This window comes from Molothrus ater, chromosome 1 (genome assembly GCF_012460135.2).
Source record: "Molothrus ater isolate BHLD 08-10-18 breed brown headed cowbird chromosome 1, BPBGC_Mater_1.1, whole genome shotgun sequence".
Taxonomy (NCBI): Eukaryota; Metazoa; Chordata; class Aves; order Passeriformes; family Icteridae; genus Molothrus; species Molothrus ater.
Window position 1 is genome coordinate 2,969,304 of NC_050478.2, and position 27,567 is coordinate 2,996,870.

The 27,567-nt window shown below is 39.5% G+C and overlaps 1 protein-coding gene across 1 annotated transcript in view; it reads right to left on the bottom strand.

The window, feature by feature from the left end:
• Positions 1–204: 204 nt before the first annotated feature.
• The window catches only part of NKTR (natural killer cell triggering receptor), a 38,646-nt gene continuing 11,283 nt past the window's right edge, over positions 205–27,567 (bottom strand). The window contains 15 exon segments of the mRNA XM_036398449.2: positions 205–2,593; positions 4,299–4,394; positions 5,707–5,766; positions 5,895–5,990; positions 6,583–8,686; positions 8,689–9,518; positions 10,450–10,595; positions 11,955–12,042; positions 13,071–13,220; positions 13,767–13,989; positions 15,700–15,845; positions 16,660–16,689; positions 24,533–24,620; positions 26,283–26,327; positions 26,952–27,059. Of these exon segments, the coding sequence (XP_036254342.1) occupies positions 2,515–2,593; positions 4,299–4,394; positions 5,707–5,766; positions 5,895–5,990; positions 6,583–8,686; positions 8,689–9,518; positions 10,450–10,595; positions 11,955–12,042; positions 13,071–13,220; positions 13,767–13,989; positions 15,700–15,845; positions 16,660–16,689; positions 24,533–24,620; positions 26,283–26,327; positions 26,952–27,059 (4,289 nt within the window). The 3' untranslated portion in view covers positions 205–2,514.

Here is a 27,567-nt window from a genome sequence, read left to right on the forward strand (position 1 = left end):
ATATTTGCTCCTCCAATGACTATTATGTAAACCCAGAGTCCTGCTGAGGAATAGCTCCCCTATGTAGGTCAAGAAAAGGAAAAGCAACTTCGTGTCTGAGTCTTGCAAGGGACAAAAGTGGATTTCTGAAAGTGTATTCTTAATTTTCCTGCCTGTTTCCTTCAAGCAGCACCACAGATTTCTCCAGATGTAGAGAAAACAGCATTTGCAGATATGTACAAAAGTTTATTTTACAAACAGCAACTACTTTGGAATAACAAAATTGCAAAAACATAGAGCAGCGTTAGAAAACCAGCTCAGGGGGACATTTTCCATCTGCAGCACAATTTAACAGATTCCACTAAGTAAAAATACCCCCAGCCCTTCCCTCAACCCCTCCCCAACCATTCTCTACCTGATGGAATTTCTTTATAAACCTTTGACTAAAGATATGAAAGATTTTAGTGATAGTGCAGTAATTTTTGATAACTACAGTTAATTGTTTGACCATATTTCTATTACCTTTTCCGGGCCTTAAAAAGACAAATCAGATCTGAAATATGGTAAAAATCTGATCCTGGAGCAATAGTTTCACTAATAGGTATTGAATACTAATGGTTATATTTGTATATTTTGTAAGACCATGAACCCTCTCATTCTATTTTCTTAGGGAAAAAAACCAAGTTACAGCTGTACTGAAAATGATGAAACTACAACAAATATCACTGAAATATTTGTTCAGGATTCTGAGATGGCTGCTGCTGTTAGAAACATGTTTGTAAATGTATCCTGACTTGGATATTAAATGTATTTAATGCCAAAAAGCATTAGAAGTTTGCCAAAGGGTGGAAAGGTTGCATGCACACACTTTGTCACTAAACTCTGAAGTGTAGGAAAGGGGCAAGAGCAGAGTTTTGGGTACTTCTAGAAAAGTGAAAAACCTCCATGGCCAATTCAAAATCAGGAATGTGCTGTGGGTGGGCAGAAATGGAGGGAATCATCACCATCTCCCTTTGAACTTGCTTTTCATAAGTGTACCCAAAAAAAAAAAAAATTAAATTTGGGGCAGCTTAATTCAATCAAAGAGAGGAATTGATGCCTCAGTGAGAAATTACTGCTTTCAATTGTCAGAGCTACTGGGTCCTGATGAGATTAAGAAAAATAATTTCCAATATTTGGAAATGAGCAAATGAAAGCATGTGCAGAGATTACAGAGAGTCATTAATGGAAACTGTTATGGTACAACAGTGCTCATTAGCTTTAATCAAAGCACGTTGGTTTTGTCACTACAGACCCCAATTTTCAGCTTACATTATGCCATTAAAAAATCTGCTTCTCAGAACTCAACTTTCTAAACCCCCTCAGAAACTTTACAGATTGTTTTAAATCAACTAAATCAGAATATTGCAAGAATTACTCAATGGTCTTCAGCTTGAATCTATTTATATTTTTGCAAGCCATTTGCCTGGAACTTAAGAGTAATTTTTGGTACTAAACTTTACTTTGAAGGTATTGCTCATGCTTTTTGTGAGGCATCCCAGTATTTCTGTAGTCTGCTTTAACAAGATATAGTTCAATATCTGCAATATCAGTATCTGATATTCCCTATGGTGAATGGGATAGAGCTTTTTTTTATAAAGGAGGTTTTATAAAGGAACCTTTATGGCTGGTTTTCTCAAAAAATTATCATCATGTCAGTGTTTGAAAGAGTGCTTTGGACAAACTCATGACACACTCATGGTTTACAACACTCAAAATGTGTTGAAGGATGCCAAGCACTGTAATAGGAACTGAAAATCAAAGTCAGGAAGTGTTTGGAAACACATTTTTAGTCTCTGAAGGACATTGCTGTTTATCACAAAATTCCTCTTTTAAACATAAAAAGATTAGACAGGTTGGATATTAAGCTCCAAACTCATTCATCACACTTTTGCTCACTGCTTGTCAGTTTGACAATTCCCACTGGGCATCAGCTCACCTTTTCCAGCAGAATTCCAGAACACCACAGCTCAGGAGGGATTAAGACAGAGTGGCAGCCTTTGTTTTCCTTACCTATATCCTGTACAGAATGCAATAATCAACAATCAAGACAGAATGGAAACAGCTTCCAGCAATAAAAAAGCATTTTCATCAACTAGAAATGGCAGCCTTTTTAAGAAATTGACTTCACAGTTTAATAGTTGCTAGCACATCTTTCCTAAGGTGTTTATAAACAGACTTGAAGACAGTCCTGACTGCTGCACCCAAAAAGTGGCAGCAGCAATTCACCTAAGTGTGTAATACATGGCTTGGAAAAGCTGATTCAAGGAAACCAAACTGGGCTTTTTTTATTATTATTTTGTAAAAGTTGCATTTGACATAAAAAAAAATAAAAAATGACATCAGCTGTTGAGCTCAGTCCTTCTCTCTGCAAGCAGAGTTAAGTTTCAGCTAATTCAGCAAACAACCTTCACTTGTGACACTGTCAGAAGAGTTTTTTTGAATGTAACAGTGAAAAAACTCTGGAACAGAGTTTCCATCCTGGAAGGAACAGTCTCAGCTGTATCTGCTGCTCTCACTGGGGCTCCTGTTGTTGGAGTAGCTGCGATCGCTGTCGCTGTCGGAGCCGTAGGACCTGCAAGGAGAGAAAAGATTTAAATGCCCCAAAGCTGCAGTTTGAGCTTCAAATTTAAAATTGCATCCTGTCAAAAAATTGTTACAGATAAGGAAACACACCAGTCTTTTACAGGATTGTATTTCTTGTAAGTGAAGGATTCATTAAAGGATACTCAAAATGGAAATAATCATTGAATTCATATGATGAAAACTCTGTGTAACTCAAGTCAAACTGTTTGTAACTTCTTGCTTTCTCTGTTACAGCTAAAAACCATCCAAAATTGATGTTTTTATAAAAGCTAATTGAGCTGAGTGAGAAGTGTATTCTAACAACTGGAATTTTACACTGCAAGTATTTCTCACTAGCATAATTTCACAAATCCTTGATTTATAAATTTTATTTTCATGTTTGAAGGAGGGTCTTAAAACTTAGGCCCCATAACCACAACAGAGGTGTGTTTGTGTGTCTGCAGTGTGGAAATTGTATTTAAAATGTTTTGGCTCCCCCAGACAAATTCCAAGCTCAGCACCTGGCCAAATGTCAACACAGAGCCCAGATGGTTCCAGACAAGCCACAGGCCACGTTCAAATTACACAGAACAAGCTTTCAGAGATTTTCCAGCCTCCTGCCTGTAAGGGAAGCTTTCTAAGTGAAAGGTGAGCATTTCCTAATCACACACTGAAGCTCCTCAACTTAATAAAGCAATGGTTTTTAAGTTTATTTTCACATTCTTCATTAAAACTCATTAATTTTTCCCCCTCCAACACAAGATGAAAGTTGTCTTGTGCAAATGGGTGAGAGCAAAGTCCATTAAGAGCTGGTATAAAGTTGTGAAAAAATTTGTATGAGGAGAGGATGAAAATATACAGTAGTCTTAGAAACCTGATTTGTTACTAATAGAAGGCATTTTAAAAGGTATAAAACAAATCATCAGTGTAATTAAATGTATCTACAACTCTCCATATCTCTGATCTCTGTGAAATGTGCTCACTTACACTTATATAAATCCCCTGGACTGAGGAGAATAAAATATATTCCAAACTCAGCAGATTTGCAGGTAAAAATATTCTTTCAAAATACATTCTGCAAAGTTAAAAATGAAATCTGAATTCCAGCAAAACTTTTAATTTCCCTTCCAGATTGTTTTAGATCCATTTCTGCAGCATAACCAAAAGGAATTTACCATACAGTGGAATTCTTTGCATACCAGGCAGCTTTTAATCCATAAGAGAGCACTTGAGTTAAGTCTTGTGAGTTATGTGGGCTTTAAAAAACACTTGATATTATTTAAAAATATAATACATCAAATCATGGAATCATTAAGGCTGCCAAAGACCTTTGAGATCACCAAGCTAACCCAGCCCCACTGTCTTCACTATTAAACCATGTCCTCAATGCCATTGCCACAAGTTTTCAACCCTTCCAGGGATGGGGACTTCATTTCTCTGGGAAAAAGTGCTGATTTTGAATGCATGGGTACAATGAACTGGAAATCAACTTTTCCTTATCCTGGCTGCTTCCCCATCCTCCTATTTGGAATGTCAAAACTTCCAACTTCTCGCTCGCATGCACGCTCTGATTTTAACTGGAATTTAGTCTGAATTATTACTTTTGCTGAGTGAATTTCTTATTCTTATGGGGAAAAAGCAGCACTCTGGCCTTGTTCAACATCCTCTGTTTGTGTCCAGCAAATCCTGGTGCAGCCAGGCAGGATCAGACCCACCTGGATCTCCGGTCGTAGCTCCGAGATCTCCGGTAGCTGTCGCTCCTCTTGCTCCTGCTCCGACTCCTGCTGTAGTAACTGTCATAGGTGTAGGACCTGCTTTAAAGGGGGAAAAAGTAATACTGAATTCATATTTCTGGGCTAAAATGTTGTTTTAAATGCTGCTTTAAAGGATATTTATACAGAGGTATGAGGGCATGTATAGAAATTACGATGTGGCAAACAATTCTATGCTTTATCAAGGTTTCCACATAATAACAATCTTCAAAGTAACAGTAAAAATCTCAAATTCTATTAGGAAGGACATACTAAGCATTTATAAAGCATTGTGCTGTTCCTTTTATTTCTAGTAAAATTCTTGTTTGCTGATACTTCTGAAAGCAAGCCAAGCAATTCCATTTATAACTCAATATTATTTAAAAAAACAAAAGCAAGTGTGTTCACTTCTACTTAGGGCATTACCTACAATTGTAATGCCAGGATGATTTGGTGATTTTCAGCTTTTGAAAGTGTCTTGTGTTCATTTTGCTTTGATTCGAGTTGCCATTAGGATATAATAATAGTTTTAAGTACTACAGATGCCTGGAAGTGTCCAAGGCCAGGCTGGATGTGGCTTGGAGCACCCAGGTCTAGGGAAGGGTGCCCCTGCCCATGGCAAGGGGTTGGATCATCTTTAAGGTCCTGTCTAACCCAAACCATTCTGGGATTCTATGAGATAAAAGTAATCTTACAAAGTATTTTTATAAATAAATATGTATTTAGATATGCATTTGTATTACAGTATGTATAATAAAATAGGTAGTATGCATGATATATAATAGTTTCAGAGACAATAATTATATGATAAAGTCTATTTTAAAGAAATGTAAATCAAAGTAGACTTATACTAAGATGATTTGATGGGCAGCACATTTCTTGCAGAGTTTGTACAAAAGCACAATCTGATACCTCAGGTTTCAGCTTTTATGTTTTTCAGATTCTGTGCTGCTTTAGTGTGTGGGTCTGAGCTTCACATCAGGGCATGGGGAGCTCTGTGCACAGAGCAGGGAGACAAAACAATTCCTGCTCCAGCTGGGCACCAAGGACAAATGATCCAAATCTCAGCCCAAGAGCACAAACCCCGTGGGCTGGAGAGAGAAAAACAAGCAGGGTGGGACTGCAGGGGCTAAAGCTGGAATGGGACAATGAACTGCAAGATGCAAATGGAGCGGAACTGATCCCAGGGAGAGAGCCCGGGAGCGCTGGTGCATTTTGGGGCCATTTTGGTTCATCTTGGGTGCAGCCCTGGCTGGGCTCTTGTGCTGCCCAAGGTGCATCCATGGAGGGTTTTTAATAAATCCCTGCTTTATTCTTTAGCTCTGTCCAGCCTCTGTTCTAGGTCAGCTTTCACAAGGCATCAAATCCATACCTGGATCGACTGTGGTGCCCATAGGAACTGCTCCTGGATCGGCTCCTGCTGTAGCTCCGACTGACAAAATCAACACCACAGAGGGGTTTTTAGTCAACAGAAACCAAAAGTGCTGAAGAGGGCAGGGGGAGAGGGGGAACAAGAGCAGGGGAACATGTTTGGCACAGTTTCCAGCTGGGTGAACTCACCTACGGCTCTTGTAACTGTGGTAGGAACTGCTCCGGCTCCTGGAGCGATCTCGGCTGTACCAGCCCCGGCTCCGGCTCCTCGAGTAACTCCTGGACCTACAGCCAAGGACATCAAGAGAGAACACAGCTGAGGAGAAGAGCAGCAGAACATGGGAACCAGAAGAAGTTACAAAACTTTAGTCTTCTAGCTAAATATTTATTCCATACTTGCTAGGTGATATGGCCACTGAGTTAATCCAAGGGCCGGAGCCCCTCGGCTCAGGAGCCAGGCTGGGAGAGCTGGGAATGTTCCCCTGGAGAGGAGAAGGCTCCAGGGAGAGCTCAGAGCCCCTTCCAGGGCCTAAAGGGGCTCCAGGAGAGCTGGAGATGAACTTGGGACAAGGGATGGAGGGACAGGTCAAGGAGGGCACTTCACACTGGCACAGGGTCCCCAGAGAAGCTGTGGCTGCCCCTGGATCCCTGGAAGTGTCCAAACCCAGGCTGGACAGGACTTGGAGCAGCCTGGGATAATGGAAGGTGTCCCTGCCCATGGATGGTCTTTAAGGTCTCTTCCAACCCAAACCATTCTGTTTCTTTTATAACACAGGGCTGTCAGAACACAAAAAACACAACCTGAAAAGCATTCCTTGAAAACATAAGAACATTCAGTTTGCCAGGGCTGGCTGTGGGAGCAGCACATGCTTCTCACCTGTATGAATATGTAGAACTTCGGGATCGACTCCTCGAGTGACTGTAGGATATGGACCTGGTTCTGTGCCTGGATTTAGACTCAGATTTACTTCGTGACCTGCTGAGACTCCTGGAAGGGCTGTTGTCATCTCTGCTCGGAGATTCCTCCTCACTGGAACTTTCTTGGTTCCTTGGCCGACGATTTAGCCGGGCTGTTTTCCTCACTTCATCAAAGAGAGACCCAGGCCTTACTTTATTTTTTGCTTTTATTTCAATTCTTAAGCCTGCTGGTTTGGGTTCTGGTGCTGATACTACATTTTTAACCTCCGTGGTCATACTGATTGTTGCTGGTTTTAAGTTACCAACACCTTGCAAAGGCTTCCATTTATTGTCTATCATATTGCTTGGTGTATTTTCAGAAATTTCACTTTTTACACTACAGTCTTTAGCACCAGACACAGGGGTAGAGTTATTTTCTTGCCTTCCTGTTTCTTTTTCTTCTTTACTATTAATAAAGTCCCTTATGTTGTTCCCCAGTTTGATGGCATCTTGCTCAGGGGTCTCAACCTGTAACTCTTTTTTTACACCAGCACTTAAAGGTTTAGCAGTGAGAATGACAGGAGACAAAACATCCACATCCACCTTCCCTGGCGAGTTACGATCTGGAGTACAAATCTCCATGTTGTCATCTGTCTGAATAACATCTTCCAGCCCATTCTGGTTATTTTCTTCAGCTTGTTTAATCTCACTCTTGCAGGCAGCCACGTTTATTCCTGAGTTTAAAATACCAGTTGAAGTGCTTGTTTCAATGGGCTCTTTATTAAGGTTGCTGCGATCTGGCGAGGCCCCACATGTGGTGTTTTTATCTAAAAGGTTTTCATTCATACACGACTTTTCACCATTTCCCATTTTATCTGTGGCTATTTCATCCTTTTCATAAACTTGTTTTTTATCCTTTATGTCCCTGCTAAGCTGCTTTTCTTTTTTATCATCCTTGGTAACCGGCTTTTCATTTATCTCATCATCCTCTTCTTCCCCGAACTCAAGGGGGGGCTGCCAATGAAACATTTCTTTTCTTTTCTGGACTTTGTGTTTTTTCTCCTTTTTACCTTTCGATTTTTCTTTTGCTTTTTTGGAATGTGATTTTTTAGGAGTCTTTTTCAACCCATGTTTGTGTTTTTTCAACTTGCCTCGAGTGTCTGCTGAGCTGGAACAAGAACTCTCAGACTCAGAAGACGACAACTGTTTGCTTGTCTTCCACGTGCAGTCAGAACCCAAAAAGCCCTCTGAGGAATTGGATTGTTTTTTTATCCTTTTAGTAACACTAAGCTCTGTGTCAGACCCTGAGGTGGCCTCTCCTTCTTCTTTCCCAGAGGAGGGTCTGGAATCCCCCCTGTTATGCTTTGCCTCTCCTCTTTCAGAGTTGGACTCCGAGTCCCATTTGCTACCTGAGTAGGATTTGCGTTTTGTTTTTGCACCACCTCTGGGCTGCTCCGAGCATTTCTCCTTAGCTGCTTTCTTTTTGGAGTGATCAGAATCCCGCTCACCCTTGCCTTTCTCCTCCCCTCTCTCACAACTTAAGCCATTTTTATCCTGTTTCTCAGCATCCCCTTCTAAAGGAAAGCGGCCTTCTTTTTCTTGGACCGCTTTGGCTTTGGCAGAGCGCTCACTGTCAGAGGACAAGTCTGAGGATGACAAACTGTCACTCTCCTTCAACCCTTGGGAAGACTCATCGTAGTCTTTTGGATGCTTGTAAGGCAAAGTGCTATCAGAGCTCGTTTCCTGCCTCGGTTTGAGGCCCCGGGCTTTGGGATCGCTGGATGTGGATTTCCTTTTGCTCCTGTGCCTGTCCTCATCGCTGAGGGAATAGTCGGACGTGGACTCGCTGTACCCCGACCTGTCACTGCGGTATTTACTGGGGGACGGTGACCTGCCAGAGGAAGGAGATTTTGTCCTGGAGCTCGATGGGCTTCTAGACCTTGAGTAAGATCTTGAGTAGGAGCGGCTTCGAGAGGACCTGCTCCTGGACCTGGGCCAGCTCTCGGAGCTCCTGTCGCTGCGGCCTTTGGAATAACCGCTCCGATCGCTCTCGGAGCTCCTCTCCTGCTTGCGATAGGAGGAGAAGTGTTGGCCTCCTTAACCACCACTAAATTGTAATTAGTTTGGGTGGGAATTAAGTGGGTTGTTTTAGCTTTCATCTCCTGAATTCGCTCATACGATGGCTTCCAAGGTTTCTGCCCAGGTTTCCACCTTGAAGGTGGGGGACTGTCACTTAAGGGTATGACAGGGAGGTTTTCTGGGACAACTGGTGGCACGATAACCTTGTCACTGGGCAGGATCACAGCTCGGACAGGCTCAGCAGTCTTGGTCAGCTTAGCGTCATTTAACCGTGCTGAAATATTCCGTGGAGAATTGGGAACAGTCTTTTGCTGCCTGGGGTTAGAACTTGACCGTGACCTACTTTGAGATCGCGAAGATTTGGAGGCTGATCTTGATCTAGAACTTCTTCTGGAGTAAGATCTTGATTTAGATCTAGACCTGGATCTGGACCTGTAGTATGATCGAGACCCTCTGCTTGATAAGGATGACAAGCTCTGGTCTTCCTTATCAGATTTAGACCAGTCCCTCCTGGATGAACGCCTGGAAGACAATGAGGAAGAACGAGATTTCCTCTCACGATCACAAGATGATTTTGTCCTCCTGTGGAAGGAATGAGAGGATTCTACATCTGATGAGGCTGATGTTTTCTTTTTCTTCGTTTGCTTGTGCTTCTTGAAGTGCTTCTGCTTTTTAGATTTCTTTTTATGTTTCACCTTCTTCTTCTCTTTCCTGTGCTTCTTGTGATGGCTGGAGTATCTCACAGTGCTCAGATCAGCGTAACCGTTATGGGACCAAGACCTGGATCTCCGGGATGCACTTCTCTCATCCCATCTACTGGTACAGGGGTCACTCAACCTGGAAAACAAACAAAAAAAACCCAGGCTAAGTGCAAAAGCTTTAAAAACCTTTATATAAATTAAGTATTTTTAAACTTAATTTTAAATAAGTTTATGTAAACCCTAGCACACATTTTATTACCAGAGAATTGCTTTGAGTTCCTTACACTCACTTTAAGATGTAGAATTGCATCACTATCAAGAGCTACTTCTCCCTAAGAAATAAATCAGCCAACACAAGCAAGTTTTGCATCTTTTAAGACATGTATAAAGAGATTTAAAGTTTTAATTACCTCAGTCTGCAGGACTTTGACCTCTACAAAACAGGATCCTAAAACCATATTTAAATACAAGTTTTAAAACACCTCAGTACATAAAAAAGAATAATCTGAAACATTTGCAATTATGCACTACTAGTTACATATAATATTTTTAAGTTTTCCTTTTAAGATTTATCTCCTGTAATTTGATAGAAGCTCATATTTAGTATCAAGCCATCAGGAATTCTGGAGAGCTGACTTCCATCCATCACACAGTTTGTAACTGCTGAAAGAACATACAACTAAAACAATAAAGGCTTAGTGGATTTGATTGTTTTACTCCAAAGAAACCATGTAGTCCACTTTGAGGAGAAGGAAATCACTGAATCCTTAAGGTTGGAAAAGATCTTTAGGATCACCAAGTCCCACCACCTGGTTCAGCACTAAACCATATCCTTAGGTGCCACATCCACATGTTCTCTGAACACTTCCAGGGATGGTGGGCTCCACACTTCCCTGGGCAGCATATTTTTTCTGTGGAAAAAAAAAAATTCCTAATATCTAATCTATCCCTGGCACAACTTGAGGCTGTTTCCTCTCATCCTGGTACTGCTGTGGTTACATCTACACAAGCAATGAGGGCTTCCCAAAGGCCAGGACATCTCAGAGCTGTGGTGGTGAGGCTCTTACTTGTCTCCTTTGCTCCACTTCTCCCCGCTGGGGGCTCGGTACGTCCGCAGCCTCTGCATCTCCTCCTTCCAGTGGGGAGGGGTCTCGCTGCTCTCCTCATCGTCCGACTCGGAGCAGGAGCGCGACCGCGGCGGGGTGTGATAGCGCTGGCACAGCAAACACACACAGCAAGGGTTTCTTACACAACTGCTGCACCTTTTATATAGACTTTTGGGCCTGAGAGAGGCCAGCAGCTCAGCCAGCTTTTGGAAATGTGAAAGGAAGAATCAAGGAGGAGGCCACGGATTCCCTTTTGGAATAACACAATTACTGCAGATAACCACCCTCGTTTTTGAAGCACAGATGTTTCACTTCAAACTCTTCATGGTTTGTAGGAGCAAAGACAAACCTCATTGCAGAAGTTACTGCTCTTCAGAAATGGGAATCCAGATTAAGTCACTTTAAAGCAATTAAAAAAATAAGAAACTGAACACAAAAAAAAAAATCACAAAAAAACCCTCAAAACTCTTTCACAAAAAAGAGCAATGAAGCTTCACGTTAAAAAAATTACACTTAGGCAGAGGATTTAAGTAGGCAACAAGAGCTACTTGTGCAGCAGAGAAAGAAGAACTCTGCTACTGCTAACTCATTATTTTCCATTACCCAGTGGGATACACACTTAGGTAAATTCTGTGAGGAAATCAGATCCTCCTTCACTCAATAAAAGCACATCTGGATTTGACTCAATTATTTTGAGCCACTTATAAAAGCAATAAAATGGGGGAAAAAAAGCATTGTCCCCCAGAATAAAGTCACAAAGATGCATGCATTTATTTATCCAGGTAATTGCAGGCGGCTTTAAAACATCCTTCTTATATAAAAAACCAAAATCAAGATAACCTGAGCTTCACTATTGTTTCAGCTGAAGCAATGACTACTTGAAAACCAGCTTTTATAGAAGAATAGCCTAAAAGATTGCAGGGTGTCATGGACCTCCCTAATTCTCACATTTTATACTCTGGACTCTCGTGGAACCTACAAACAATTATTTTGAAAAACATCACACCTGGACAGAAGCTGTGCTAAAAAAGACTATAAGAGATAGAAGAAAAATGTGTTTCTCCAACTGCCAGCCCTAAATGACATCTTTTGCATTCTTAATTTTGCTGAGAGGGTGCCAAAATGATGAAAAAAAAAGACAGAAACCCCAATATCTGGCAGAAGCCAATTACACTCCACTTTAAGTTATTTTTCCCCAAGTCTTTATTTACCTAAGTATTCCCAAACATTCCATTTAGGCATTTTTTTTCTCCAAACAATTTGTAAGTTAAAAGAAGTCACAGGAAGGATGGAAAAGAAGTGTTATAAAATCAACTACCTGACAGGATTTCAATGCTTTCTAAACTGGATCCTACAACTTGTAAATAAAGTATCATACAAAGCCCTCCAGGGAAATTCAAAGCTCAAAGTCAGGGATGTTACTCTGAGTGAGAGGAAATAAAGAAATAAATAAAATTGTCACATACTATTGTGCCTCTTCCTTTAATTTTTCGTCCAGATTTAGAGACTGATGGTTTCTGGTCAGTCAGAACTGGTGCAGCATCAAGAAGCTTCCTACATAAATTAATAAAGTATGAAGTTACACAGCAAGAAACACAATTAACTTACAATTAGTTTAAGTTAAAAATGAGAAATATTCATCATCTTATTCATTTTCAGACAGAATTCTGTGGTTTTTTTTGAAGAAACAAAGCGAGAGAGTTCTGCAACAAAAGGCAAATCAACATGTATTTGTTTCCAACCAAATGTGCAGCCTGATCTCTTGACACAAAAATTAATGCTAACAATAAACTTGCAAAACACTGTCACAAGAGGTTAACTTTTGTTTGGGGCACAAATCCTGAACATAACACGGGCAGAAGAGTTTCAGGATCTCAGTTCAGGATAGTTGACAGGTTTTAAAGCTTTGCTTCTTTCAGCCCATGTAATATCCCCCAGAGTAGTGAGTAAATCTTTGGGAATGTGAGTGATGTTCCAAGAAAAGGGTTACAGGAAACTGTACCATTAAGGGAATATAAAAACCCAACACCAAACAAACCCAACATTGATTTTAGAGCTAAGCCACTGTAACGGACTAGCTCAGCTACAAAAGCAATGAAATTTGACAGTGGAGGTACAAAAACACATTGAAAGCATCTCGTGAACTTCTGACTTCCTTAGTAGCAAAAGAAGAGCTTTTTCTCTTATTCTTAAACATTGCTAAAGTCATGAAATTCCAGATTGATTCTGAACCAAAGTTTCTTCATCAGTCTAAGAAAGATGAAAAATCACCTCTCCCAATCCCAAGTTCCCCTTGCCATCAAGTATTTCCTGTGGTTTGCATTGCATGATTACTTCTGAAATTATTCATTAATAGTTTTTAATTGAGTTTAACACCCTTAAAGATCAATGAAATCATCTGAAGATCTCACTGAAAACCCTTGGCACAGGTCACAAGGAAAAGAAACTGTAAAAAGGACAATGAAATGACCACATGCAGCAATTCTGACACTGCGGTCAGCAGCACCAGGAAGAGAATGTTAACAGGAATATTTCATGCACAAATTTCAGCAAGTCAGAATAAAAAGCTCAGAGTTCCTTACGGTTCAGGCTCTACATTGACAACAGGCACATCTCTTCTGAGCAAAAATCTATTTTCAGGCACTGGGGGGATTTCCTCAGGACGTACCACGGGCTTGTCCCGCTTGGTGCTAAGGTCGACTTTGTCTGCGACATCGCTCTTGTCAGAAAGGCTGCCAAGGCAAAGAGCAGGGGGAGAAATCACAGTTAGCTGGGAAATCAATCCCTTGGCCAACTGGGTTCCAAGAGAAGATGCATCAAACTTAGAGCTGGCTTAACAAGCAAGATGTGTCCACAACCCATTTTAGACTAAAGGGAGGATGGGCCATTATTACTGGAGAGAAAGTTCAGTTCTTGCTTTACAGCAAATAATTCTGCTTTTCATTTACAACTTGTTGAGAAACATTTTTAAAAGATAATCAAATATATGTACGAAGTTCTGCAATAAGCCTGAACTCTCACTTTTACACAGGTGTGCTGAGCCTTGAATAGTTTTACATGCTGGAATTTAGTCATTTCAACATCACTCTTGCTTTTTCTACAAAGATCTTCCATTTAATGGAAAACTCAACAGGCTCAACTTTAGGGTTTTTTGTTTGTTAATAAAATCATGCAGCAAAACTTAAAAGCATTTTCATATTTACTGCTTGAGCACCTCATGAAAACAAAGCAGAATTCCCAGATTTTACTGCAATTATTAGATTTTAGAGACCAGTCACCGTCTTTGGCTTGAGGTTCGCTTGCACCTTGAATCCTCCTTCTTCCTCTCCTCCTTCCTTCGTTTCCTGGACTGTTTGGTTTTAGCTCTTCTTTTCCTCTTTTTCCTCCTGCTCCTTTCATTCTCAGCCTCACTCTCAGAGGAGGATTCTGAAGAGCTGGATGCACTGGAAGAGGACTCTGAGGCTTCTGAGTCAGAGCAAACTTTCTTCTTCTTCTCCAAAGCTTGAAGAGATATTTTCAATTGACACTGTGCACATGTGTGTGCATGTAAAAGCACAAAGCACATCATTTTATAGATGCAGAAATATACAAATGGGCCATTTTAGAAAAGCTCTGTGAACTTTTTCACAATATCAAAGAATCAAAATAAAAATTCATCTGACTGTTCCCAGTCTAAATCCATGTTGGTATTATACAAATACTTTCCAGCAAAGACAAAATACACAGATAAGCAAAGACCACTTATAGTAAAAATATTAGGTACTTTTAGAAACAATACACAGGTTGCAAGACAAAGATTAAGAATAAATTAGTTGCTGGCCCAGTTGTGTATTTTTTATTTTTAAAACTTTGTTATTTCCTCTTTTCTGCATCCTCACACTTTTACACTAGAGCTCCTCTTGACTTTCTCTAAAGGAGATACATTACCACCTTATCCTAAGGAAAATCAGAAATTAGGTAAAAAATGCAAACTTATAACACTCCACTAATTCACAGAGACTGTCCAAACATATATTTAAGATCATTTATTCTCTATGAATCTTCATGAAAAGGAAAATAAGCTTGACCACATATATTGCATATACTGACTTTACAGAATCTTTAAACCTTTGAGAGTGCACAAAATCCAACTTTAAGAAAAGTGCATTTGTATCTCCCTCTTTCAAAAAAACCCAGAAAAGTAATTTTTGATTCCTTTTTGAGTTTGTCATGTCAACCTCTAACATGAACAGGGGACAAATGTTGAGGGCAGAAATTATTTTTTTTTTGCTGTGCTTTCCTCTCCTACACCAAGATTTACATTTTACAGGCTTGCAAGAATTAATTAAGATTCCACACGTCTACCACAATGATTTTTAGCTGTTGGTGGAATTGTTGTACTCTCTGAGGACATGAGTGTTGGATTAGGCCCTTTTCTGACCCACTCATTTCTGTTTGAACTTCTGATACATCATCACCTATCTTATTTTTCAATTCTCAGTGATTACAGTCCCTCCTGTTCTGGGGGAAATCCCCGAGCTCCCAGGGTCACACTGGTACAATTCTATTGATTCAACTCCAGCAGACCTTGAGTTCTTCCCTATTTGCTTCAAGAGGGGACAAGGCACCCTGAGACCCATGAAGAACAAAAGGAACTCTGTCACTCAGCAGGTTCTGCAGCACAGCAAGAAGAGAGATCAGGAACAGCTCCTGGATTAAACTCTTTTCTGACCCAGAGCTGGGGCAACTGAAAGGTGCTTTAAAAACTTTTATTCCATTTTCATTCTCATGTGAAGGGTGAGACAATACAGATGTTTTAATTTATGTTATTATAATTAGAAGCTAACTATTATTTAATTATAATACATGATAAGTGTTTCTTGGTCTATCAGCTTTAGCCACACCATGCTGAAAATGCCTTAAAGCCAATCATCTAAAATAACCCCTCCTGGGTGTCACTCCAATGCATCTTTCCTGTTCTATTTCCCCAAAGTACCCAGTCCTATTTGCAAGGCCACCCTTTGAAGCTCGTTTCTGGCTCCATTTCTCCCTCAGCAATGTCTGTCCTATTCCATGGCATTTCTAAGTCAGCATTTCTCATCTCAAAGTTTACACACAGATGCACACACAGTGTGAGCCTTCTGTCAGGCTTGGAGAATTCCCTACAAATCCATTTCCCACACATGAACACGATGAATTTTGGGAATGTTGAGTGAAATCCTGGGAACTCACCCTCCTTGGCTGAGCTGGCGAGCAGCACCCCGCAGTCAATGACTCGCACGTCTGCGTAGGGCCTGCTGGCCGTGTCGGTTTTGAGATTTTCTATCTGTTCTATGACTTCAAAGCCAGAAATAACCAGCCCAAAGACAACGTGCACACTGCAGAAAGGAAGTAGTTACAAAGTGCAAAACGTCTATGAATCATTGTGGTGATTTTCCAATTAACTCCACATTTCAAAAGTCAGTCTGAGATAGAAACATTGAGCTCTTAATGCATTAAGTAAGATTTTTTAATGATTTTAAGTTGAACGTTGACAACAATGCTAAGATTTTTATGCAATGTGAAACAAAGATCCAGTCTGACATCAAGTACTTGCCTCAAACTGAAGCAGTCTCATCTCCTCAACAAGAGCAGGGTAAACAGATTAAAATTCCTAACCCACCCTTCTATTTTTGCAGTTTTGTGCAATAGAGATCAAGAGCCCATCTATAAACATGACAGAACTCCTCCCCAGAGAAGCAGAATTTAGAGATCTCTACAAACCCAGGATACAATTCCCCTCTGGCATTGCAGGGACAGTTAAAATAAAGGAATCCTTGGTTTTGTTCTGTGGTACCACATTTCTCTTCCTGTCTTCCATTTGGCCCATAAATTTTAGGGATAAAAACAAGCCCCAAAAGAGATGACTGCTCAAATATATTAAGTTTGGCAATTCAAGTCCCAAATTTATGGCCTGAGGGCAGCAAGCAGTTTTAAAGAAATAATCCTAGGATTTAAGACAATTCAAGTTTTTGTCCAGATTTAGGAAATAAGTTGCAACTTGAAATTTTTATAGAATTGAAGCTTTTGTTTTCTATCTCATCCCATTGTATAATTTCCACAGAGTTAAGGATTTGTTTCCCCATTGTTGTCTACTTTCAATATAACCCTCAAACTTCAGCAATCATTTGAGAAATAAGAAAGGATTCTTACCCATCGAGATGAGGAGCAGGTTTTGTTGTTCTGTTGGACAAACAGCAAGATGGGAAGATGGTAAAATAAAATAAAATCAGGGATTCAGATGAAGTAAAAGAGGAGAATGACACAGAAAAAAAAAAAAAGAGGTGAAGGTAAGACAAAAATAGTGAAAAAACACAGTTAAATATATGGAATTAACAAATTAAAATTACAGATTATACACACAGGCTTTCTTAAACTTTTACATGGTGTTTGTCTGAAGTTTAGCTAAGTGTGCATACTGAAAGCTGTACCAAGTATCATTTCATGCATGCAGTAAACGATTTCCAAGTGTCTTTAAATACACATTTAATGTAACTTTATGATTTTTAGAGAGAAGATACAATTTGGTGATAAATATTAGGTGACCAGTGGGATTTAAATGTTTCTGAGCTTGTTAGCTTCTTAGATTGCAAGGTCACTTTAAAGAGAGTTTATTTTAAAAAAGAAGAGTTATGATATGTGAGAGATTCTCTGCTTTCCCTCACCTCCCACCACTTCTTTCTCACTCCCCATTTACCTGCTTGGCCTCCTGACTCAGAATACAAGGCAATGTTTGTGTCTTAAATCATCAAACACTTCAGCTCAAAACCTCACAGGCTTCCCAAAATCAACAGCAGACATTCTGTGCCACCTACACTTCACTGATAAATGCAGATTTCCTCTCTATTTTTCAGCTTCTCACATTGAGCCTGAATGGAAAATGCAACTGCTTTTTCTACAAATCTTTTGGATTCTAATGCTGTGAATCCTTTTCTAAAAGCAAACTAAAGTTACTTCTCCAAGTGAGCCTGAATTCCTGCTGCACAGGGGATCCTGCTTTGCAGGGATATTGAGTAAAGAACATCAGAGCCTGCTCAAATATTGGGGGAGAAATAAAATAGAAATCACTTCCCAAAACATTCTCTCTCTCCTCCCAAGCACTATCGTGCTTTTAAAGCTTCTTCCAATGAATTCCCTGCTCTCAAAATAAATAATCAATCCCAGGTGATTTTTCTAGATTTACAATAACACAGATTTGGTATGAAGTTTTTCACTGCTAGAATAAAATATTACTTCTTAAACACTTCTCTTCCCTTGAGTTTTGAACTACTAGGTCACAAAACCCTGCAGTGCTGAACACATCCCAAAAGGTGGAACTGTGAATCAGGAGTGTTTACACTCTTGATATTTTTTTTTTTAAGCTCCAAATGTCAACCAGCCCACCCACTTCCTTAATACTGAATAATACAGAAAGCTTCTTTGGGTTAACACAGGGGAAGAAATGCTATTAACACAACATTAAATTTCTCAATAGCAGTAGGTGTTCTTTGATTTTTCCTTGCTAACACAGCATATTGCTACAAAAAGAAAAATCCTTATGGCTTTTGAAGCTCTTAAAGCAAGAGTTAACTGCATTAACAACCTGCTGCTAAGTAAACAGTTGAAGTGGCTTTAATTATGAAGCTGATTTAAAGGGGTGAAAAAACCAGAAGTGGGTTACTTCAATGAAACCAAATAGTAGCGAAGACTGAGGGTTTAGAATTAGCTGGAAACAGCAAGAAGCTCAAAACCAGGGCTGGGGAGGCTGCAGGTGCTCCTGCCATGCTGCAGCAGCATTGGAGACTAATTAAGCAAATTACCTAAGCAGGAGCTGCCTTTGGACTGGTGCTTACTGAGCAGAGGAAGGGGTGCTTGATGCATTAAACCCATGCAGAGGCTGCCCCACTCCCCTGGCAGTCAGAGGTAAAATAAACAGGGTTTTGTCCTTGTTCACCAAGAGAGAACTCCAGGAGAAGCTTTGTCCCACAGGGAAACCTTTCAGATGCACCACAAGGACTTGGGTGACTGAGTAACTTCCCATGGAAAAGAGAGCCCCAAATCCTTGTGGTGCCTTTGAAAGTTTTCTCACCTCAGTGTCAGGGCTGTAATCTGACATTTATTCTGCAAAGGTGCACTTTAAAAAAGCATTCCAAGGTTTTCTGCATCAATCCTTGAATATTTGCTTTGGCTTCAGAACTTAACCAGGAGCAAACCTACCTCCTGTCTTGGCACTAGAGAAACCTAAAGCCATGATGAGTTCATCCCCCCAAAATAATACTTTATTAGAACATTTCTATATAGAGCTCTCACCATTTAAACCATTCAAAATCTGCCTTTTAATAGACACTGTTATGCAGGTTATTTACAGAAGGACAAATACCTTTCTTCACTCAGGTTTAAATTGGTTTAGGATACTGCTGAAGAGAAAATCATCTTTTTGATAAAAGCACGTTCTTACCCACCCCCCCAAAGAACCTCAGGCCTAAGAAAGGGTTCAATGCACATAACAATATGATCAGAAAAACAAGAAAGAGAAAAACAGAAAGAAAAGGAAAGGACACAGCCTTAGAGGAATGAGACATTACCTTTGGAGCGCACGATGTAACACTGTTTCTGTAAATTTTACACAAAAATGGCAGAAATAAATTGTAATACATTTTCAGACAAAACTGAGTCTATGTTTTATTAAATACAAGTTTAAAATTATTATTAATCAAGTTGTATGCAGAAAAAGGATGCCTAAAAGAGGGCTCTAAATTTTCTTTAGAATACACTTTGAAAACTAAAGTTCTCCTTAAAAACAAAAAGAAAACTGGAGACAAAACCTGCTTGCAAAACTACTGCAAAAACAAACAGTTAGAAAGAGAATGCCCCCACTCCCCTCTGAGTCTCAATCCAGCAAAAAATGCCCAACTTGAAGCAGATGAATAAGCAATTTCTGTGGGTTTATTCACATGCTTGCAGCTGCACAGGGCTTCAGAGGTTCTGCTGAATCCATTGCCAAGCAGGAACTCCCCAGGCTGGCACACAAATGTTTGGACTCACAGAGGAAAGGTGTACAGCCAGGAGTTCCCAACTTCAGCCAGTTCACAGTTAGCTAACATCCTCCTCCTCCTATGAAACTTCTCTACAAGTAAGAAAAATCAGTGTTTTCTCTAAAATATCTGCATCGATTGCTTCTGCTCAGAATTTTAGAACAAAAACCACATTGCAGGTGCAAAAAAAGCCCAAAGAGGTGCAGCAGCTGATAGTGGATTTTACCCTGGTGTAATTCTGAGCAGCAGCAATGTTTGAAAACTGAATTATCAGCTGAGCTCATCCCCAGCCCTCCCACCACCCCCAACAAACTATCAGTGATTCATTATCTCTTTGTTATTGATGACACATTCAAGTATCCTGGGAATGTTTTCGTTTTTCCATAAACTTTTGATCAAGCCAGTGGGACCTGCTTGTGTGAGAAGTGCATGTGTGCCAATAATGCTCAAAGATAATGCAACATCAGCCCCTTCCAGCTGACATTTTTTCATTTTTGTATTAGTCAATAATTAGCTCAAAAGGTATTTCATTCACAACAACAACAACAAAAAAGGAAATTATTAACTGTTGATTAGAAAAATACCTACTTTGGGACACCAAAACGATATGAACTACTTTTAATGAGCTGGTAACATTCAGAAATAATTTGTAAAAATCAAAACAAGAGTCTTCCCAAATTATTTTACCCTTCATTTAGCAGATCAAAGTGGTTCCTTTGTTTCAGTTTATGAACTGGGCATGGCACCAGACATGAAAACGTTTTTAAACCATAAAATCCTCTTTAGTTCTGAGCAAAAAAAGCAGAGCTTGAGAGACACATTAAACCAACAACACCCTCAATAAGGAAAAAAAAAAATCTGTCAGTAATAGGAAATCAGACTCAAGTTTTAAATAGCTGTGGAACAGAGAGGCAAGAACTCCAAGCATTTGAACTGATAAGGAACAGAATCCAGGACTCCTCTTTAGGTTGCACTAAGGGCTTATTCCTCACCACACTGCACAGCTGAACTATAATGAAATAATTATGACAGAAACTTCCCTCTTTTCACAAAGAGGTTACTTTGTTTTGCTTCCTATGGTTGCTTTACTCTTCCTTCAGCAGGGGCACTTGTGGTTTGTTCCAAATGTAGCTTGGCAGATTCGGTGCGAGGGGAAACAGAGCTGAGCAGTGGGAGGATCAGGAGTCATTAATGCTCCTTTATTTCCTCATTTTCACCAGAGCTGCACAATTCTGTACTGGGAATTCCTCCCTGGCAGGTGGGCCACAGGAATGATGGAATGGCTCTGAAGAGACAAGATATTTCCAGGAAAAAAGAGAAGGGAGCACATGGCTCCAGAACATCACCCAGAGGAATGAATGCAGGCACTGAGCTGGAAATGCAGAACAGCTCTGGGATCTGCTCTGTCTGTGCTCACCCAGGGACTGCTGCTGATGCTGGCAGCAGCAATTCAAAGCAGCTACTGCAGATACAGAAAAAGAAAAGATGGTGCTGGAGTGGTTCCTGCCAATCTCTGCCACATCCTAGGGATTCCTAGCTTGGGATGGAAACAGGACAGTTCCAGACTGACATCCCCACGTAGGTTTAGAACGCTTGTAAAATCACTGAGGGTTCTACAGGAAGTTATTCATAAAAAAATAAATCAGAGTGGGGCTCCCTGAACACACACAGAGTCAATTTCTGACCTGGTGCCTTTACAACTCTCTCCAACACAAGCCTGCAATGAACTCCTACAAACCTCTGGGTAAAGAAACTGAAATTGCAGTGTTTTACAAATCTAGAGGGATTCTCTCTGGATCCTTTCTGCTGAACTGCAAAATGCTGTGTTCCTCCAGAGCAGGAAATGTTTCTCAGGCACATGAGAACAGACTTGGCCTATTCACAGAACATGTGCATGGAACTCACAATCCTCCCTCAGCTACACTTTCTCCTTCCCACCCAACTGTTGCTTCTAGTCAATTAAGGGGTTAAAAAAAAAAAAAAACAAAAAAAGGGAGGAAAATAGTCTACAAGCACTAAACCCAGCACTTCTGATACTGCCCAGACACATTTCTGACTCCTTGCATCTCTGCACTGTGCCACTCTCCAGCACAACTGGATTTCAGTCCATGCTTTTCCCTGAAGCCTCCCAACATCACTTCCACTGCCTTTTCCATGCCCAGCTCTCACTGTTGCCCATAAATCCTCCAAGCTCTTTCATGCCAGAGAAATTCCTGACTCCTCCAAGAAAGCTGATGATTTTTTAGGATGGCTCAGATGCCTGTTTACAGTAAAATGAGTCTGGAGATTCCGTTTCAAGTAAAACTGTCCACTTTAAATCAACTTTTAGGCATTGCAGTCTTGTGCCTGGTTTGCTGGTGCAATATGCCAAAGAGACATTTGCTGCCTGATTACTTCCTTGAAGATTCATTACTCCAAATACAACTTTTCTCTGGAGAGCAGAGAATTCTGATGAATTAACAGAACTCTTATAGTCAGGATCCTTGTTATTATTTTAGCCCTATTTGGACAAGCTGTTATAGAAAAGAAAATCACTTTTTTGCACTCCTTATCTGCCACATTAGATGTGTATAAGATACAGAGTTCTCACCCTGAAAACAAATGCAGAGCTCTAAAGAAGCTCAGATGAACTATCTCCCTTTCTATAAATTTAACCAATGAAATGCAATAGATACAAATATTAAAAGAAAAAAAATCTGAAGGCTACCACTGAATATTGCCTTTCACACACTTTTCAGGTTAAACATTTGAAGAATACTTTACCTAATGATAAACTACAGAGAAACTGAGCATTACTGGGAGTATAAAAAACACATTTTAATTTCAGCTTAAAGTGTCAAGAAGAAAATATTTTATTAAAGAAAAGCTCTATAGATGCACTACACATTCCCTAAAGTAATCAGACAAATGCCACCCAGCAAGACTAACAGCTTTAATAAACTGCATTTTGCACAAACTGCCTGGATACAACCTGTAGGAGCTGCTTCCCACTTGGAATCCTGATCTCTTTCCTGGCTCCAGGACAGGCTGGTGCCTTTTCAGACATCAGAGACCCAGAAATCTGCATGGGAAGGCAAAAGCTCCAGAGCATCCTCATCCTGAAGGCCACAGAGGACACCCCAGGAGCCTAAAGCTAAGCCTAAGCAGAGCTAAATCCAGCTCTGGATTCCTGCAGGCAGCTCAGGTGAATCCAGCTCTCATGGAAGTTTTTAAGTCTCTTACTCTGCCTCAATTCCACTGAACTCACACTTTTTCAAGTGATTCTATGAAAAAATCCAGAATTTTTCAAGGAATCTGCATCTTTCAGAATACTCCTATATTTGATCAAAGTGCTTTTTAAATAATCTTCATTTATTGGCCTGTATTAGTTATAATTTAGTATCCAACACAACCTTGGGTTGTTTTGGTGTGTGGGGAGAGACAAGGTGTTTAAATCTGATTGAACAAGCTGAGCCTACCAAGCATCAGGGAAAGAAGATGACTTTGGAATCAAATGCAGGAGAGAAAAGAAACTTTAGAGCCCTCAAATGACAGCTGCTTGACTGATGTGACATCATTAGGTTTTCATGTTCAATGTTCAGATAAGCTTAAAAATGGAAAATGAAGGCAAGAGAACCCAAAGGCAAGTCATCAAGTGAAAAATAATGAAGCAATGCCTTCAGAGAGCTTATTAAGGCATGGAGTTTTATTTATATCAACTGTTTTCAATATTAATGTGCACACATATCCTTTCAGATTTATTGTAATGAAGCACAACATGTAAAATTTCCTTTGAAGGGAACAGGAAACAAGCTTTTGAAACAATTTTATCTCTATGAAATGTCTAAACAGTGCTAAGTGTGAGACTTTCTTTTAGGTTCCTATGCATCTTCCATTTTCAGGACATTTTTTAGGAAAAGACCTAAAAATGTTTCTTATCTGAACTACATCATATCATACTGAAGATCTTTTTCAGGCAAAGAAAAAAAACCCAAGATTTTTGAGGACAATTTACTCCTTTACTGAAGCCAGGGAAGCGCCATTCATTCTTATCCCCCAAGAAAGATGGCAAAGAAAAAAAGACTTTTTCTAGTTAAGTAACTATGCTAAAATTTACTTTCCAAACCCCAGTGTTGTTTCCCAAAGTATGTCCAGACTAAAGTTATCAACCTGCTCTTTCCAAATTCAACCTGGTAAACATTAACAGGAGGCAATTTTGAAAAGGGAGTTAACAAAAGGAATAATCACATCAAAGTGTGCAAGCTTAAAAAACCTGACACTGAACCTAAAATACACTTGCTTTGACCTGGAAACCCTCAATTATCAGACCTAAGTGTTTTACTTATGAGTAAAGGTAAAAGTGTTGTCTGTAGTTTCTAGGATTTAACAGAATGTGGTTACTAGAATGGCATTTTTTAAAGGTAATGAAGGAAAAATCTGGTTATCAGAACATAATTCTACATAGTGTTGGTATATGCACAAGTTAACAGAGTTATGATGTATTTAAAAATTATGTCAGGAACAAATACTCAAAAAAATTAATAATAGTAATCACAATTACCAAATCAAAATCCCCACTCATCCTCCTCCTGGAAAAAAACCAACAAACAAAACAGCTCCCCAAAAGCAAATCAGAAATCATCATTTTTTCAAGAGCAAAACCATACAAACCACCTGTAGACCTCACTCCCCCTCACATACAATGCTCACCATTGTCATTTGCAGATAATCTGATGAGATTTGTGCACCCACAAAGCAAAGAATCTATTCCTGGCTGCTAAGAACTGAACAGAAATCATATTTTTAGGGAAAAAAGCCACAAAGGACAAACATCCATGGAGCACCAGCTTTAATCTAAACGAATGCCACAAGGAAATCTTGATCTCTACCAATTCCTGGAGCAGGTGCCACTCCTTCCTAGCCAGGATCAGGAATGGAGAACATGGATATGGATAATTTAGCAATACCATCTTTCTCATGAACAGCGCTTCTCTGTGTAAGAAAAGCTCCAGTGTGGGATCACTTCTACTCACATGAAAAATTGGGAACCATTGGTATGTTTCCCTCGGTTTGCCATTGACAAAAGGAACGCTCTGTCATGTTTGAGAATAAAGTTTTCATCTGTTTGAAGAAAAAATATGTTTGTCAGATTTTCCCTGGCAAGGGAGACAGGTTGTTTTCTTAGTAACTTATGGATGCTCTAAGGAGAAATTCTGCTGCTGCTGGAGAAACGGGAACAGGTTGGAGGAAAAACAACAATCAGGTTTAAACAAGTCTCTTCAAATTACAGTTGAGACAAAAGTTTCTTTCTTAAAATGGTGCAGATATAGTGCAAACATTTCTCATTTAAAAGAATTCATGATGAGTGTCTTCAAGAAACATTAGATCATGGATTTATATCCTGAGTTATTTGGGTAAGAACAAGGTTGGCACAATTATTGACATTCTAAACCAGGAATTAACATACATGATGCTGTTATTGACACTCCAGGTGGAAAGGTCAGGAGAAAAAGCTGATTATTTGCCTGGTATGGCACACTAAAAATGCCACCTCTACACTCAAAATTGGAAGTCTCAAAGCAGAGAAGGGAAAAAGCTCTCTATATCTGAATCTAAGTATAAAAGCTACTAAAAATAAACTGAACATGCATTTTATAGTGCAGTGAATTAAAGAGGAGTTCTGGTTGTACAGCAGAATACAAAACCAGATCTTCTCCAGGTCATTTCCAAAGGTAAAAATACCAATTTGAATGTACAAAACTATTAATTGTTAGATCACATGTCAAAACACAATCCTGCATATTTAGCACTCGCCATGAGAAACAAACCCTGAGTAACTTCTTAGTAAATGGATCTGTTCAAGCCTTTCCTTGACTACAAACTTCAATAGTCCCATATCAAACTCTGTCTGTTTTTTAAGAGAAACTTAGTTTCATGCATCTAACCACACACAGAACCTGTAAACAGAACTTATTTACACCACAGAGGCTGTAAATAAGTATATTCACTGTCTTAACACTTGAATATCACAGCAACCACCTGGTTTTTTATAGAAATAATTGTATGTCTTTAAACAAATAATTTAAAAACTCACCATTTTCCTTCCAACAGATTTTTACAAGAGGTAATTGTACATTGATTTATCAATTCTTTGCAAGGAAAATGACTTGTGTAGCATATAAATAAAGGCAGAAATGAACCCTAAGCATACAAACCTTGAGTAGGGAAGGGGAGGAAAAGGGACATTAACAAAAGAAGAAATCACTGTTCAGAGCTGGAATTATGTGGATTTTCTCTCAGAATAAGTCATTAACCCTCAGAAAGGTTAGACACAGACTCTTATTCCCAATCTACAAAGGGACTTAGCAGTTGTCTATATATTTACTAGGGAGGGGACAAGGGAACAGAGTTTGAATTTGTGTTACTGAGCTTTTGTCTCTTACCTTTTCATTTTGCAAAAGACCACATTCTCTATAAACAAAAGAATATGTTGACAGTTTTAGGCAGGAAGATAGGAGTTTATTCATGAATAAAGTTGCCTAGCCTCCATGCTGAAAGTCATGTTTAACCAATTATGTTAGCCTTAATTAATTGTCATTTTAAGTTAAATATTAACAAAAAATTATCTGAAAGTCATGCATATAAAAGGAATTCTCATGCAACATTAGTTTCATGTAAAAAGGTGATCTATGAGTGAACCTGTTTTCATTAAGTAGTTTGGGAATCAAGACTTGTTTATCTCAGGACTGAACAGAGAATCTGCAAAGACATATTTGCTCTTACCTTTGAAATAGCCACCATAAATAGATTCACCTCCTTTTCCATTACCTACAGATTTAAAAAGCAGCAATTAAAATCTTTTGTTGAAAACCTTTTGTTTCACTTATACAAAAGTTGTGCCTAACATTCCACCAGCACTTGACTCTCAAAATAGGAGATTCCCTCCTCAGGCTCTTTAGGACAGGACACAGTGAAAACAGACATTTTGGTAAGGACAGGTATTTCAGGAAAGGAACAAACAATCCAGGAAAACTCCTTCTGGAGATGTTTCTAGCTCATTCAATGCTTTATTATCAATTTTAAACTTATTCAATCAGTTACATTCCTGTACCAACAGAACATCACCAGGGCTGCCTCTACTGCAGACCCAGAAGTGCAAAGCAGTTCAGACTAGAGTTTGCATTTGAATTGTTTTAATAAGATAGAATATCATAAAACCCTCCAGTGAGGAGTTTTTAACACACTTCTCTAAACAAATATTACATCAGTTGAAACATTTGAGACCTTCAAAAATTAACAATGAAATGGGTGATGATCTATGCTCTACCTTACACAAATGAAGTATTTTTATGGCACTCTAATACTTTCATGGTATTTTCTAAAGTTATGAACACATAAATGCTAACATTTCTGTTCCATTTCAAATTTGGCAGTTTTAAAAGCCCATTTTACCTTCACTGAAGTCCCCCCCCTGAATCATGAAGTTTTTAACCACACGATGGAATGTGGTGCCTTTGTAGCACAGCTTCTTCCCAGTTGTTTTGCCAATTCCTTTTTCACCTGCAAGAAGGGGAAACAAAACCAATCTACAGATTGTCACTGAACCAATTCCAAGGGTTTCCCTCCCTGGTTCTAAGGGATATGGCAGCCATAACTAAAAGATAACACAGTCCTACCTGATGCCTTTTCACCATCCAGAAGGGGGATTTTTACAGGGGAACTCTGAGGTTAAAATTAAGTTGTTTCTTTAAAAATTTTCCCTTTCCCCCTCAAGCAGAAGTGTGTAAATCTACTCAGGGTAATTTATAAAAAAAACAAGAGTTCAGGATAATGGTGGGTTAGCTATTTTCTGTGGGTACAGCTACACCCCTGTGCAGGTCACAATACCCTTTTCAAACCACTCACACATCTGGATGTGCCAGATGATTCCCAGAAGAAAAGCCAGGAAAACAGGTTTCAACTCAGCTTCAATGTGATCCACACTTGGAAAAGTGGGATTGAGCTACTGCAAGCTTCCACACCTTCCCCAATCCTTGCACAGTGTCTGGACACCCCTTTACAGCAGTTG